Source organism: Globicephala melas, chromosome 13 (genome assembly GCF_963455315.2).
Source record: "Globicephala melas chromosome 13, mGloMel1.2, whole genome shotgun sequence".
NCBI lineage: Eukaryota > Metazoa > Chordata > Mammalia > Artiodactyla > Delphinidae > Globicephala > Globicephala melas.
The window spans coordinates 81,238,625-81,252,441 of record NC_083326.1 but is presented as its reverse complement, the minus strand read 5'-3'; the positions used below and the strand labels follow the sequence as shown (position 1 = coordinate 81,252,441).

The window sequence follows — 13,817 nt, the reverse complement described above, 5'->3', positions numbered from 1 at the left end:
GAGTTATACAGATGGAATGGAGAAACTAAAGCATGATTAAGTCAGGAGTTTTGCTATTAAGGAAATTTACTAGGGTATTATGGACACCACTTGTCTGAGACTCTTTGACCTTGGATTTTTTTTTTTTTTTTTTTGGTGATAGCAGTAAAGAAAGAATACAAAGGAAGAAACATTATTTTGAAGTGAAAAACCAGTATAACCAGGGCTTAAGTTGGGTCAGACGACTTTGCAGGGTCTAGTTTGTGCCAGGTTCTGTTCTAAATGGTTTACATTTCTGAATCCATTTGATCTTTGTAACAAGTCTGTGATGTAAGTACTATTAGTATACATTTTCTATATGAAGAATATGAAGCACAGAGAAACTAAGTGACTTGCCTGCTGTCACATAGTTAATAAGTGGTGGATTATAATCTGAATATAGACTGTCAGGCTCCAGGGCTTAGTCTCATTACCACTGTGCTCTTATTGCTTCTCTCAAAGTCCCATCTAGCATTCTGTTTTGGCACTCAGGGGTGCATGATCTGGAAAATATATGCTTGGCTAGTGAAAGGGTCTGTTTTATATTCATAATGCCATCTCTGAATAAATGGCCATTTATTCAGACACTGTCCCTTGTAAGAAGCTTTCTAATGAGTAGTTGTAGTTATGGTTGACTGGGGACCCAATTGTTTAACTTTATTATTGAACTTACTCTACGCCAGCACACTGGGAGTGACATGAGCCTTCTTTTTTTAAATTAATTTTTTTAATATTCTGTTTCATATTCTTTTCCATTATGGTTTATTACAGGATACTGAACATAGTTCCCTGTGCTATACAGTAGGACCTTCTTGTTTATCCATTCTCTATATAATAGTTTCCATCTTCTAGTCCCAATCTCCCAATCCAGTGACACCCCCCCACCCCGCCGCCCCCAGCAAACACAAGTCATGACATGAGCCTTCTTGATTGAGATGAAGGTATTTGTAAGGTATTGTTTGGTCCTTTTAAAATATATATACCATTTCTCCTTTGTTCTTACACTTACATAATTCATGTTCATTGAAGAAAATTAAAAACACATAAAAAGCACTAATAAAGTCACCTGAAATCCCACTGTCTAGAGACAAGTACTCAATAGTTTGGTTCATCTTTTTCTATATACCTTAGATCTGACAACAGGAGATTGGTCTAGTGAAATACTATGAAGCTATTAAAAGTAGTCTTGGGAGTTCCCTGGTGGCCTAATGGTTAGGGTCCGGTGCTTTCGCTGCTGTGGCCTGGGTCCAAGCCCTGGTTGGGAAACTGAGATCCTGCAAGCCATGTGGCGTGGCCAAAAAAAAAAAAAAAAAGAAGTCTTGTGTGTGTATCTATATACATTTCTTTCTCTCTGGGTGTGTATGTCAAAGATGTTTATTGAAGTTAATTTTGTAGTGGAAAACACAAAACACCAACACACATAAATAATTAGGAAAATGTATTTATTGACATGGAAAAATAGTCAGGATACATTATTGAATAGATTATAAAATGGTATGCATAGTATCATCATATTTTCATTTTAAAAAATGCACATAAAAGTTTAATAAAATATTAGAGAACAAAATTCAACACCTCTGGGGGAAAAAAAATTCAACACCTCTGTTATTGTCTGTCTTTTGGACGATAGCCATCCTAGTGGGTGTGAAGTGTTGTCTTATTGTGGTTTTGATTTTCATTTCTCTAGCAACTAATGATGTTGAGTATCTTTTTTTGTGTTCTTATTGCTTATTTGTATATCTTCTTTGGAGAAATGTCTGTTCACATCCCTTATTTTTCACTTGAGTTATTTGTCTTTTTATTTTTCTCCCTTTTTCATATATATGATTTCAAATATTTTCTCCCATTCTAAGTTGATTTTTACTTTTTTTTTTTGGCTGCCCTGTGTGGCTTGTGGGATTGAAGAAGTGGAGGCTGCCAGTCTCTTAACTTAAGGCCTGGGCCCAGACCAGAAACTAGCACCAGGTCACTCCACCATATCCTATTGGTGAGAGCAGACGAAGAGCCCACTCACCCCAGATTCAAGGGGAGGGGACATAGACACAGACCCCACCTCTCAATGAAGGAATGTCAGAGAATTTGTGGCTATTTTTAACTTATCACTTATGCTTTATTTTCTTATCAAAATTTAACAAATACCACTGGAACTAATTTTATTCTTTACTTTCCTATAACATTGAGCAGATTTGACCAATTCTGTATACAGTGAGATGTTTGTTGGGCCAGATGAGTTTGACTTCTATCAAATTGGAGTCAACACTGAAATAACATTTTGCTTCAAAGAACTGAAGGTAAACCAAAATTTGTGTCCAATTAGAATTATCAATGGCAATTTTTAATAAAGATTTCACATTTTTCCCCTTTTTTTCCTTTCAGGGAATGCTGACATTTTCAGAAGCTACACATGCTCCTATAGCCATTCATTTTGATTTTCCTGGGAAGTAGGTCCTTGGGAAATTTCTGAGTTTGTTTCTTTTTCTTTTGTCATACATTAATAATAAAACCCTTTGGTTCACTTTGAAATTAATTCACACCTCAGGAATTCCTTAACTTTACTAGCAACACTTATCAAACTAAAATTTTGAAAGATGTCATAACCTAGAGTTCTTTTTATTGGTAACTTGATTTAGAAAGATATATTATTCTGAAGAGTAAAAACATTTATAAACTTGACATACTGAATAAATTGCCAAATTAGAAAATTATACATGGCTTAAACAAGTTAAATCTCTATGAAACTATGGTACTTTATATTTCAGAACTAAAATTTCAGAGAGATTGGGCTAGGATGAATGTGTTTTATGAAATTGGATGTGATGATTTCTAAGGATACTTTTAGTTCTTAGGACTGTCTCAATTTGTGAAAAGACAAGACTTTTACTGTTTCTTTTTACTCCAAAATTATCATTTTTTAATGTTTTCCCAATGTCCATCAGAAAATGAGTGAGAGTGTGATGTTTGCTCTTACTTTGCCTTTTTTAGACCCATGGCTTTAAGTATTGACGATATGTTATTGGAAGCCAACTTTATTTTGGCTACATTAGCTGATGAGCCAAGTAGAGCATCTTCTCCACAATCATTGTGTCTTTCACAAAAACGAAAAAGGTAAGGCCATGTTTTAATGTCTTTATTGGTTGGGATAAAGCCATTGCAGTCTTATTCTGAAATAATTCAATGGCATTCATTTAGGAAACAATTGAGGATGAAAACATTAGAAGATCAGAAATTTTAATTGAATCAGGAAAGCTCCAGGAAGACCTAACTGTAACAGAGAAATATCACCCATCTTTCACTAGATATTTGCTTTTTCTCTTATGATCACAATTTAACAGGACTGCCTGGTTTATCTTTGTCGTTACCTAAAACTCATTTCCATTTTCAGTAGTTGTTTTTTAGGAGTGATATAGTGTTAAGGTTCACAGGAAAGTTTGTATTCACTACCCAGAACTCTCTTTCTTAGAGAGAGAAACAGCCATTGCTTTTCTTTCTTTTTTTCCCCTTTTGTCTCTCTCTCTCTTTTTTTTTTTTTTTTTTAATTTCGGCTGCGCTGCGCGGCTTGAGGGATCTCAGTTCCCCGACCAGGGATTGAACCTGGGCCACGGCAGTGAAAGCACCGGATCCTAACTGCTGGACCACCAGGGAGCTCCCCCTTTTGTCTCTTAATAACTTTTTTTTGGTGGAAGGTGCTTCATTGTAAAAGTAACATAAACTTACTATGGGAAATTTGGAAAATGCAGGAAAGTACAAAGAATAAATTAAAAAACACCGACAATTTTACCATCTAGTGATAGCCACTGTTAATATTTGGCACACTGTGTTTTCTTTCAGACTTTTAATTTTGCATACAGTTGCATTTTAAAACAAGATTGGAAAAAAAAAAAAACAAGATTGGGTCATATAGCATATGTAGTTTTGTATTCTGTTTTTTCCCACAAAATATTATATTGTGAACATTTTCCAGTATTGTTGATAATAACTTGGAAACATGATTTTTAATGACTCTATACAATTTTATCATACAGATATACTGTAATTTATTTGACTTTTTTTCTAACTTCGCCCTATTACCGTGTCACAAGATTGTCTCATATACATTGGGTTGTTTTACTGAAAAATCTGAATCTGTCAAGAGAATTTCTAAATAATCATGTATGTAAATCTTAACTTTCAACAATTAGTTCAATGTTATTTCAGTATATTCCCTAAACCAGTGTTATTGTCATCCCACATTGATCCATTAGTTATATAAAAATATATTCTTCAAAGTAAACAGTTCATTCATTTAATCTCTATTAATACCTCAGGTCAGAGCTGATACATTCAAATTCAGAGGCTGGTAAAAATGTAACCAGCAAGGACGCAGAGTATATCTCGAGAAAAGCAGTACCCAAAAGGCTTTATTCTGAGACTCGCACGAAAGTCTCTTCATTGGAAAACCGTGGCAGCCCATTAACGGAAAGAGCGAACAGAGACATTAGTGAAGTACCAGAAAGCAGTGTCAGTGACACGGAGGAAGTGCCAGGATCTTCACATCTCAGGAAGGTAAAAGAAAAACACTGAGACACAACTGCATCTCAGTCAAGAACTCTCGTCATCCGTCTCCCTTTGCAATCTCCCTGCCTCAGCCCACCCCCAATATCCGGGAAATTAATTTTATTATTTTTTGCTAGGGGAGAGGTGAAACCAGTCTGACATGGAGAAAAGGCTGATTTACAGAATGTCAATACAAAATAGTTAAATTGCTCATTGAGTAATTCTAACAAAGTATATTCAAATAGAAATTTGAGTCACTTGTTTTAAAGAATAAATTATGATTTCTTATAGCATACTTATCTTTGAATACAAATAATATGCTAAAGTCATATACTTTGCTTTCTAAAATACATGTCCTTCTAATTTTATTTTTCAAGTTTGGTTGGGAAATCCTTTATTCATGGTAGTACAAATGTAAACTTCATCACAACAAACATCACAAATTCCTTCATAGTGGTGTCCCAGTTAAGAACATTATTATGTAACCAACATTTTACTAGATGGATGATAAACTTCACAAAATGCTATAGTGTTAAACCTTAAGAAATCCACTGAAGATAAACAATTTATTAGAAGTATCAAATAATGATAGTCCCTGTTTTACATGTTTATATTGATGTTTTATTCAAGCTTGTTTTGCTGTTGTTATTATTATTGGTTTGGAAATATGAGTTTCTTAGAGTTAGAAATAACTCTAAGGAGAAATAATGTTACTAAAAGTCACTACTTACACTGTATGAAGACTTTTAGGGTAGTAAAACTGGATAGTAAACTCCACTTATTATTCAGTTTGATGCCACAGTGTTTATTGAATACCTGTTATATGCCTGGCACTTATGGCAATTTTCTCTTCTCGTGAATTACTAGCTTGGCCATAAAGTGAAAACTGAAATCTGTCTTTTCATTATACAGAAACATTTTCCTCGTCCTGTTTTTTGGTCACACATATTGTGCTTACTTTTTCGCAGGCAGCAACAGGAATACATTTTCCTGCTGCTTCACTTCCCTGAAATTCACTAAGATTGCCAATTTCCTCACTAGGGAAAGTGACATTTAGAGCTGTAAGCTCCATGAGTACCATTACAGCACTCTTTTCTTCAAATTTCCTATCATGTCACTTAAATTCTAAAAAGAAAGTTCTATTTTTAAAGGGAATTATTTGCCTTAACTCCTGCAAAAATGAAATTACGTTATGGGTAAATAATTTAGACCATTATCATCTTCTATATGAACTACGGTGGGCCTTCTGATTGACCTCCATGCCTCCATTCTCCTCCACTCTAGTTTCCTCCACAGTGTACCAGAAGATTCTTTTGAGACCTTATATTTACAATGAGGTATAGGACTCCAGAGCACTGGCTCTAGAGTTTCTGGGTTGGAATCTCTGTCTTGCCACTTATTAGCTGTGTAACTTGGATAAGTTACTTATCTTTGCTTCAGTTTTCTTTCTGTTAGTAAAATGGGAATAATAATAATGCTACCCAATTGAATTGTTGTGAAAATTAATTGGGCTAATACATGGAGCTGGCACATGGTCAGTGCTCATTAAATGTTAGTTATTGTTATACATCACTCTCCTGCTTTTATTGTCACTTGGATCATTCTGCTTCGCCCATAGGATTTCACCTAAACCCCTTGGAATGGCATTCAGGGACTTTCCCTAGGGTATTTAATAAAATCTTCTCATTTCCTCCCTTGAGGTCCAGTTCCAGCCCTTCAGAGTATGTTTTAATGTCTGGTAGAGTTAGTATCCCTTTGTAGATTTAGTCAGTTTTTCCTGGCTATTCCTGAATGTGTATTTTTTACTTGAACTTTAATATCAGCTTATCTAGCTCCAGAAAAAGTCTGTTGGTATTTTTTTAATTGGGATTTCCTTAAATTTCTGTTAACTTGGGGATGTTAAGAGACACCTTTATGATGCTGAGTCATTCTATCCAAACACAGGCAATGTATTTCCACTTGTTAGGTCTACTTTTGTGTCTCTCAGGAGTGTCTTAAAATGTTTTTCATATACATTTACACATTTAAGTTTATTCCTAAGTAATTTAACCTTTTATATTGCTATTGTAAATAGTTTTCTCTACCATTATGTTTTCTGATTGCCAATTGTTTGCGTATATGAAGGCTACTGTTTTTTTTTGTGATAATTTTATATCCTACTACCCTGCTGAATTATTTTATTGTTTCCATTAGTTTTATCATTGATTCTCTCAGGGTTTCCAGACATGCTATATGTCATTTTTATATAGAGATAGTTTCATTTCTTCTTTAATCTCTCCAACTGACTCCTTTGTTCAGTTGTATTAGCACATAATCTCTAGTACAACATTAACAGTGGAGACAGTGGGCATGCTTGCTTAGTTCCTGATCTTAGTGGAAACATTCAGCAAATGCTTTTGTGTCCTACTTTTGTTCATACTATTGCTCCTACAGTCTGGGGTGATAGTATTCCTTTTTTCACCGTTCAAACCCCTACCCACCCTTCAAAGCCCAGCTCAAGTGATATGTCTCTTTTTGAAGTCTTCTCATTCTAATCATTTTGTTTGTTTTATTCATTTTTAATGTCATGTAATAATTTAATAAATATGCTTGTTACTCCACTAGGTAGATTGTGAGCTCATCAAGGGCAGGCCTGAGTCTTACTCATCTCTGTATTCCTAGTGCATAGCCAGTGGTTGGCAAACCTTCAGCCCCGGTTTGGGATAGCCTAAGAAAGTTTCTAAAATCCCTCAAGTAGTATCACAAAATTCCAAAATGAAATCAATTTTAATTCACCTTATTTAAAAAGATAAATAATATGGTAGTATTCTACTTTGGGAAAGGGGATTTTCAAAATTAAACTGTTGTAGAGGAGTATTACTATATTCTAATATTCAAATGACCAATATATTTTTCCATTGTTGATTTTCAATAAGTTATACACAGCTCTCAGGGGCACCAAAATGGGGGAAATATCTATATTATTATATTTTTAATTGAAGTATTATTGACCTACAACACTATGTTAGTTCTAGGTACAGAACATAATGATTTGATATTTCTATACATTACAAAATGATCACAATAAGTCAACAGCAAATTTAGGGCAGTTTTCAAAGACCAAAGTCACCATACAAAGTTATTATAATATTGTTGACTGTATTCCCCATGCTGTACATTTCATCCCCATCACTCATTTATTTTGTAACTGGAAGCTTGTACCTCTTAATCTCCCTCACCTATTTCACTCATCCCCCCACACCCCTCCCCTCTGGCAACCACCTGTTTGTTTTTTGTATCTATGAGTCTGTTTCTGTTTTGTTACGTTTGTTCATTTGTTTTGCTTTTTAGATTCCGTATATAAGTGAAATCACACTGTATTTGTCTTTCTCTGACTTATTTCACTGAACATAATACCTTCTAGGTCCATTGACGTTGTTGCAAATGGCAAGATTTTATTCTTTTTTGTGGCTGAGTGATATTCCACTGTGTACACACACCACATCTTCTTTATCCATTCTTCTATCGGTGGACACTTAGGTTGCTTCTGTATCTTGGCTATTATAAATAAGGCTGCAATGAACATAGGGGTACAGATATCTTTTTGAATTAGCATTTTTGTTTTTTTTCTGAAAAATAGCCAGGAGAGGAATTGCTGGATTGTATGGTAGTTCTATTTTTAAGAGAATATGAATATTATTTTAAAATTTTTATAATAATTTATCTTCTTACCCAATTCGTATAGGATTTGGACTAATTCCAAGTTGTATGGCCATTCATAAACTTTCTCCATTAGAAGACTGTTATATACCAGGGAAAGGCTTGATCATCCAGCCATGAAAGATTTAAAGGCCAAAGAGTAGGTAGGGAAAAGAGGGGGTAGCAAATGACATTACCTTAAGTCAGTGGCAAATTCAGGGCAGCTCTCAAAGTCCAAAGTAAACTAGTAGGTTTTTAGTTTAATATAGCACAGTAAGCATTATGAAGAGCTATTTGCACATGATATTATACATTGAAGAGACACAGATGCTATCATTAGGTCAATTCCAGCCTTTGGATCTTGACCTTGGTTAACACTAGACTCTTCAGAAGCAACTGAGACTATGCCTCCAATTAAAATCAAAGCCAGTGTATTAGTTTCCTATTGCTGCTATAAAAAATTACCACAAATTCAGTGGCTTAAGACAACACAAATTATCTTACAGTTCAGAAGTCCAAAATGGGTCTCACTGAGCTAAAATCAAGGTGTTGGCAAGGCTGCGTTCCTTTGCGGAGACTCTAGGGAAGAATCTGCTTTCTTGCCTTTCCTATCTTCTTGAGATCACCTGCATTCTTTGACTGTGGTTTCCTTCCAGCTTTAAAACCAGCAACAGCCAGTCAAGTCCTTTTCACATTGCTTCACTCTGATGCTGACTCTTCTCTGCTTTTCACATTTTTTTTTTTTTCGGTATGTGGGCCTCTCACTGTTGTGGCCTCTCCCATTGCGGAGCACAGGCTCCGGATGCGCAGGCTCAATGGCCATGGCTCACAGGCCCAGCCGCTCTGCGGCATGTGGGATCTTCCCGGACCGGGGCACGAACCCGTGTCCCCTGCATCGGCAGGCAGACTCTCAACCACTGTGCCAACCAGGGAAGCCCTGCTTTTCACATTTAAGCATCCTTGTGAGTCCACTGGGCCCACCTGGATAGTCCAGGTCACTGATTAGCAACTTTATTCCATTTGCTACCTTAATTCCCTTTTGCCATGTGATATAACATATTCACAGGCTCCTGGGATTAAGACGTGGACATCTTTGGGGGTGCGGGCAGGCCATCATTCTGCCTACCACAGGCTGTATCACAGCTAATTTGGGGTGTTTCATCTGGAGCAAGGGTTCAACAGCTGCTGTCAGAACTGCCCCATGCAGAGGGCATCTTCACCTTCTGATGTGTGAGGATGAGCCAAGAACAGGGATCATTCACTTATTCATTCTTGTTACCTACCATGCAACTCCCACAGGTATTTGTTGAAGGCCTTGTGTTGTAGATGTGGGGTATACAATGGTATGCAAAATAAACAAGAAACATTCCTAAACTTGATTATAGACTAGGAGGGAGACAGACATTAAACAAATAGTCACATGACTAAATATTTGATAATTTTTAAAAACCTGTGGTAAGTTCAATCAAGGAAAAGTTTAAGGTGCTTTGAGAGGATTTAAGGTATGAACTGACCTAATCTAGGAGGTCAGAACGTCTTCTTTGAAATTGGTGTTTGAGCTGAACTGGAAAGGATAAGGTAGTAGGGGGGAGTTAAGTGGATGTGTGGCATGTGCACAAGCCCCTGTGATGGAGGGAGTGTGCTGGTTTTAAGGAACTGGAGGATGACCAGTGTGGTTAGCAGGCAGATAGCCAGGGTGAAACAATGGCACAGGGTGAATGAAACTAGAGTAATTGCTGAGTGCCGATTCATGCCAGATGTAAACAGCCATGTAAACGGCCATATAAAGTACTGTGGCATTTAAAGTATTTGAAGGATTTTAACAGGGAGGGCTGCCAGAGTTGAATTTTGGAAAGATAACTTTAGTTGCAGCTACTATGTGCAGAATGGGATGCAGTGAGGCAAGAATGGAAGTTCAGTTGTGGCATCTGAGAGATGGTGATTCAGTAGCAATGGAGAGAAGTGGCCAAAGTAGACAGCTAATTGAGGAGGTAGAAGTAGCAGGACTCTGTGATGGATTGGTTATGGGGCTTAAGGGAAAAGGAGGTATCAAGGTCTGGAGCAACAGGTTCAATGCTCACTAAGATCATGCATTCTATTTTGGACATGTTAAGTGGCAGAAATCAAATAGGTAGTAGGATATACGAAGTTCAAATTCTGTGAGACTCCCTGGCATATACATATGTAGTAATTTCTGCCAGCAGTGTGAAAGAAAGTTCCTAGGGAGAGGGTGCAGGGGAGAATACTGCCATCATTTAAAGCAGTGGTTCTTAACCAGGGCCAGGGGACGTTGGGCAATGTCTGGAGACAATTCTGGATGTCACAATTCAGGAAGGAGGGTGCTACTGGCATCTAGTGGGCAGAGGCAAGGGATGCTGCTCAACACCCTCCCATGAGCAGGACAGCCCTCACAACAAAGAAGCACCAGGCCTCAAATGTCAGTAGTGTTAAGGCTGAGAAACCCTGATTCAAAGGCTGGGTAGAAGAGGGCAAGCCAGCTGAAAAGTCTAAGAGCAACCAGGAGAATGCAGCATGAGGAAGGTTTGAGAAGAAAGTGTCAGAGTGACTATCAAGTGGGATGGAGACTGAAAATGGTCATTGGCTTAAGGATCTGGCAATTTTTGGTGACCATCTTGAGAAGTGCTTCTGTGTGAGGGTCAGGAGCTTTTTTAGATAGGACGGAAGAATAGGAGAATGAGAAAATGGAGAAAGCAAGTGTAGACAACTCTACAGCAGAGGTAAGGATGGAGGGAGGAAGGGAATGAGGCTATTTATATATTTTAATGAGAGACATTTGATTATTTTAAAATGCTGACATTCTTATCCAGTAGAGGAGAGGCATGGGAGGGGCTGGGAGTCAGAGACAGGGAGAGAAGGACTGGCTCTAGTCAGGAGTAGCTGCTTCTGTCGCAGCAGGAGGGAAAGGGGAGAAGATGGATGGAGTCGAGCAGGATGGCCTACAGTGTCTCCCTTTATCTCTGTCTCCCACAGCCTTAGTGTTAGTTTCTTTCTTTCTTTTTAAAATTAATTAATTAACTAATTTGGCTGTGCCAGGTCTTAGTTGCGGGATGCGAGATCTTTAGTTGCATTTGCTGCATGTGGGACCCAGTTCCCCGACCAGGGATTGAACCTGGGCCTCCTACACTGGGAGCGTGGAGTCCTAGCCACTGGACCACCAGGGAAGTCCCTGGTGTTAGTTTCAATGGCTCGGGCAGGGTAGTCAGAAGCAGACCACTGATTCCACACTGTGTGCATTTGGAGTCCAGGGAAGGGTTTTATTTTAGGATGTTTTGGGCCACTCAAGAAGGTTTTGGGTATTTCATGAACCATCACTATTAAAGTTAGGGAGACCACCTTGGCTGAGCTTCTGAAAAGGGGTATTTGATGAGCGCTAACTTGCTTTGAATAAACAGTACAGTTACTTTTTTCCCCTCCAGTTTTCTCGCATGTTCTTTGGAGCAGTTTCTTCTGACCAACAAGAACACTTCAACCACCCTTTCCACAGTCTGGCAACAGCAAGTGACAGTGAAGAGGACATGAATAATGGCAGTTTTTCCACATTCTAACAATGATGGCTGAGCTGGCCCCCTACCCATTTACTGGCTCACTTGCACCTCAAACACATTTTCACACTTAAGCCTATGAAGATATTGTCTTGGACTTCCTTGAAATGGATAATGGGCTGCAAGTTTTCTAAACATCTTCTTATACAACAACCATATCTAGAAATAGCTGCTTGTCAAGTAAATGTAATTTGCTTTAAATCCATTATGCTTCTTGGGAGAGAGAAGAGTTTTCTGTGCAGGGAAAAAGCTCATTAGAATTCTTCAATTCAGGGACTTCCCTGGTGGTGCAGTGGTTGAGAGTCCGCCTGTCAATGCAGGGGACATGGGTTCAAGCCCTGGTCTGGGAAGATCCCACATGCTGTGGAGCAACTAAGCCCGTGTGCTGCAACTACTGAGCCTGCACTCTAGAGCCCATGAGTCACAACTACTGAAGCCTGCGTGCCATGCTCCGCAACAAGAGAAGCCACCGCAATGAGAAGCCCGTGCACCACAACGAAGAGTAGCCCCTGCTCACCGCAACTAGAGAAAGCATGCGTGGAGCAATGAAAACCCAACACAGCCAAATAAATAAAATTTAAAAAAATAAAAAAGAATTCTTCAATTCAGCGCACATTCACACTAGAGCTTTTAGCATTTTCTTTACCAGTTTTATAAAGGTATTTAAACTTTCTTTAGCAGCCATTTTGAGTGCATCAATATGGCTTGTAGAGTTCAGGTATCTTCTGTGTTTGATTGCAAACATTTGAGTTTTGGTGCTTTCAGACATAGTAAAAAGTTATGCATGTAATACCATAACATTTTTGGTCTATTGCTTACTATATTTTGTTAAGATTTTAAGTAAAAATATATGACTTTAAAATTTTGCAGTGTGATGCAGAAAAGAAGTGATGCCAAAAAATTATTTCTGTATTATCTGATATAGAACAGCAGCCTCCACTGCCAAGAAAGCCTGGGTTTGGAGGGGAATGAGATGGAAGATGAATATCTCTGTTCTTTGCCTCTTTAAGAATTAGCTTCTTACCTGCACAGAATAAAAAATCTGGCACAGAAATATTGTTATATAACATCTTATGATGTGTGCCTCTCCCTCTCCCAAACCTGTTTAGAGTCAATTATAACCTGACAAACTAGACTTTTGTAACACCTTAATTGTTAAGCCTGTGAAACCATCAAATCACAAGGAAATGTTAACTGGCAAGCAATTGTGCTTTAGATTTTGTGAGGAATTAATAAGACAAAGGTGGCTGAGTGGATTAGTAAACTTTAGAACTGTGAACAGAGTTCAAACTAAAACCAGAATGAGTTTGGCTCTTGTAGCTTGGTAATGAGCCACAGCTACCCACAATAACCTAATGAAAACTCAAGTTCATCCCAAAATGTTCCTCAGTGAATGAAACTGGGCTTTCATCAAGCTTTTTTTGGAAACTGGCAATGCCCACATAATTTCACATTGTAGGCTAAAGATTTATGTATCTTTTGCTTACACTGATGACTAACACTGAATTTCACATATTCCTAATAAATGCAGATGACTACAAGGAGAACATTTATACCCGAGAGTAACTGTAGGTCTCCTTGCTGAGGATGAAGTTTCTGGTTCGCTCATTGAAATGGGCCAGGGCAGTTTCAGCTGTGAAGGCATCATCATCATCAGTAATCACCTAGATGCAGCACTGGTCTGTAAAAGACAGTTACACTGTCAAATTGTATATAGTTTGGATTTTAGAATTTGGATACAGAATGCTAAATTTAAATGACACCAGATTTTTGTTTGACTTCACATACCATTTAGAAGATGCAAAAGGCTTCTCAGCTGGGAAACCATCTATATGTTACATTCAATTATTAATCCAGTTTGACGAATTTTTGAGGAAGCTAAACTGATGTAGTAAATGAGCTGGTGAAAAAGAGCCTTAGTGAATAAACTAGTAAAAGGCAGAAATGATAGCTACAAAGTATGGAGTCACTGCTAGACTAAGAGGCTTGGAAATGAGGACCTGATAGGGACCAACAAAATCAATG

At 37.8% G+C, this 13,817-nt stretch overlaps 1 protein-coding gene across 1 annotated transcript in view; it reads left to right on the top strand.

The window, feature by feature from the left end:
• RAD9B (RAD9 checkpoint clamp component B) overlaps positions 1 to 12,274 on the top strand; it is a 28,796-nt gene extending 16,522 nt beyond the window's left edge. Inside the window, exons 6-10 of the mRNA XM_030860308.2 lie at positions 2,203 to 2,309; positions 2,395 to 2,459; positions 3,001 to 3,123; positions 4,323 to 4,560; positions 11,667 to 12,274. Of these exons, the coding sequence (XP_030716168.2) occupies positions 2,203 to 2,309; positions 2,395 to 2,459; positions 3,001 to 3,123; positions 4,323 to 4,560; positions 11,667 to 11,795 (662 nt within the window). The 3' untranslated portion in view covers positions 11,796 to 12,274. The remainder of the gene's footprint in view (positions 1 to 2,202; positions 2,310 to 2,394; positions 2,460 to 3,000; positions 3,124 to 4,322; positions 4,561 to 11,666) is intronic.
• The last annotated feature ends 1,543 nt before the right edge of the window (positions 12,275 to 13,817 follow it).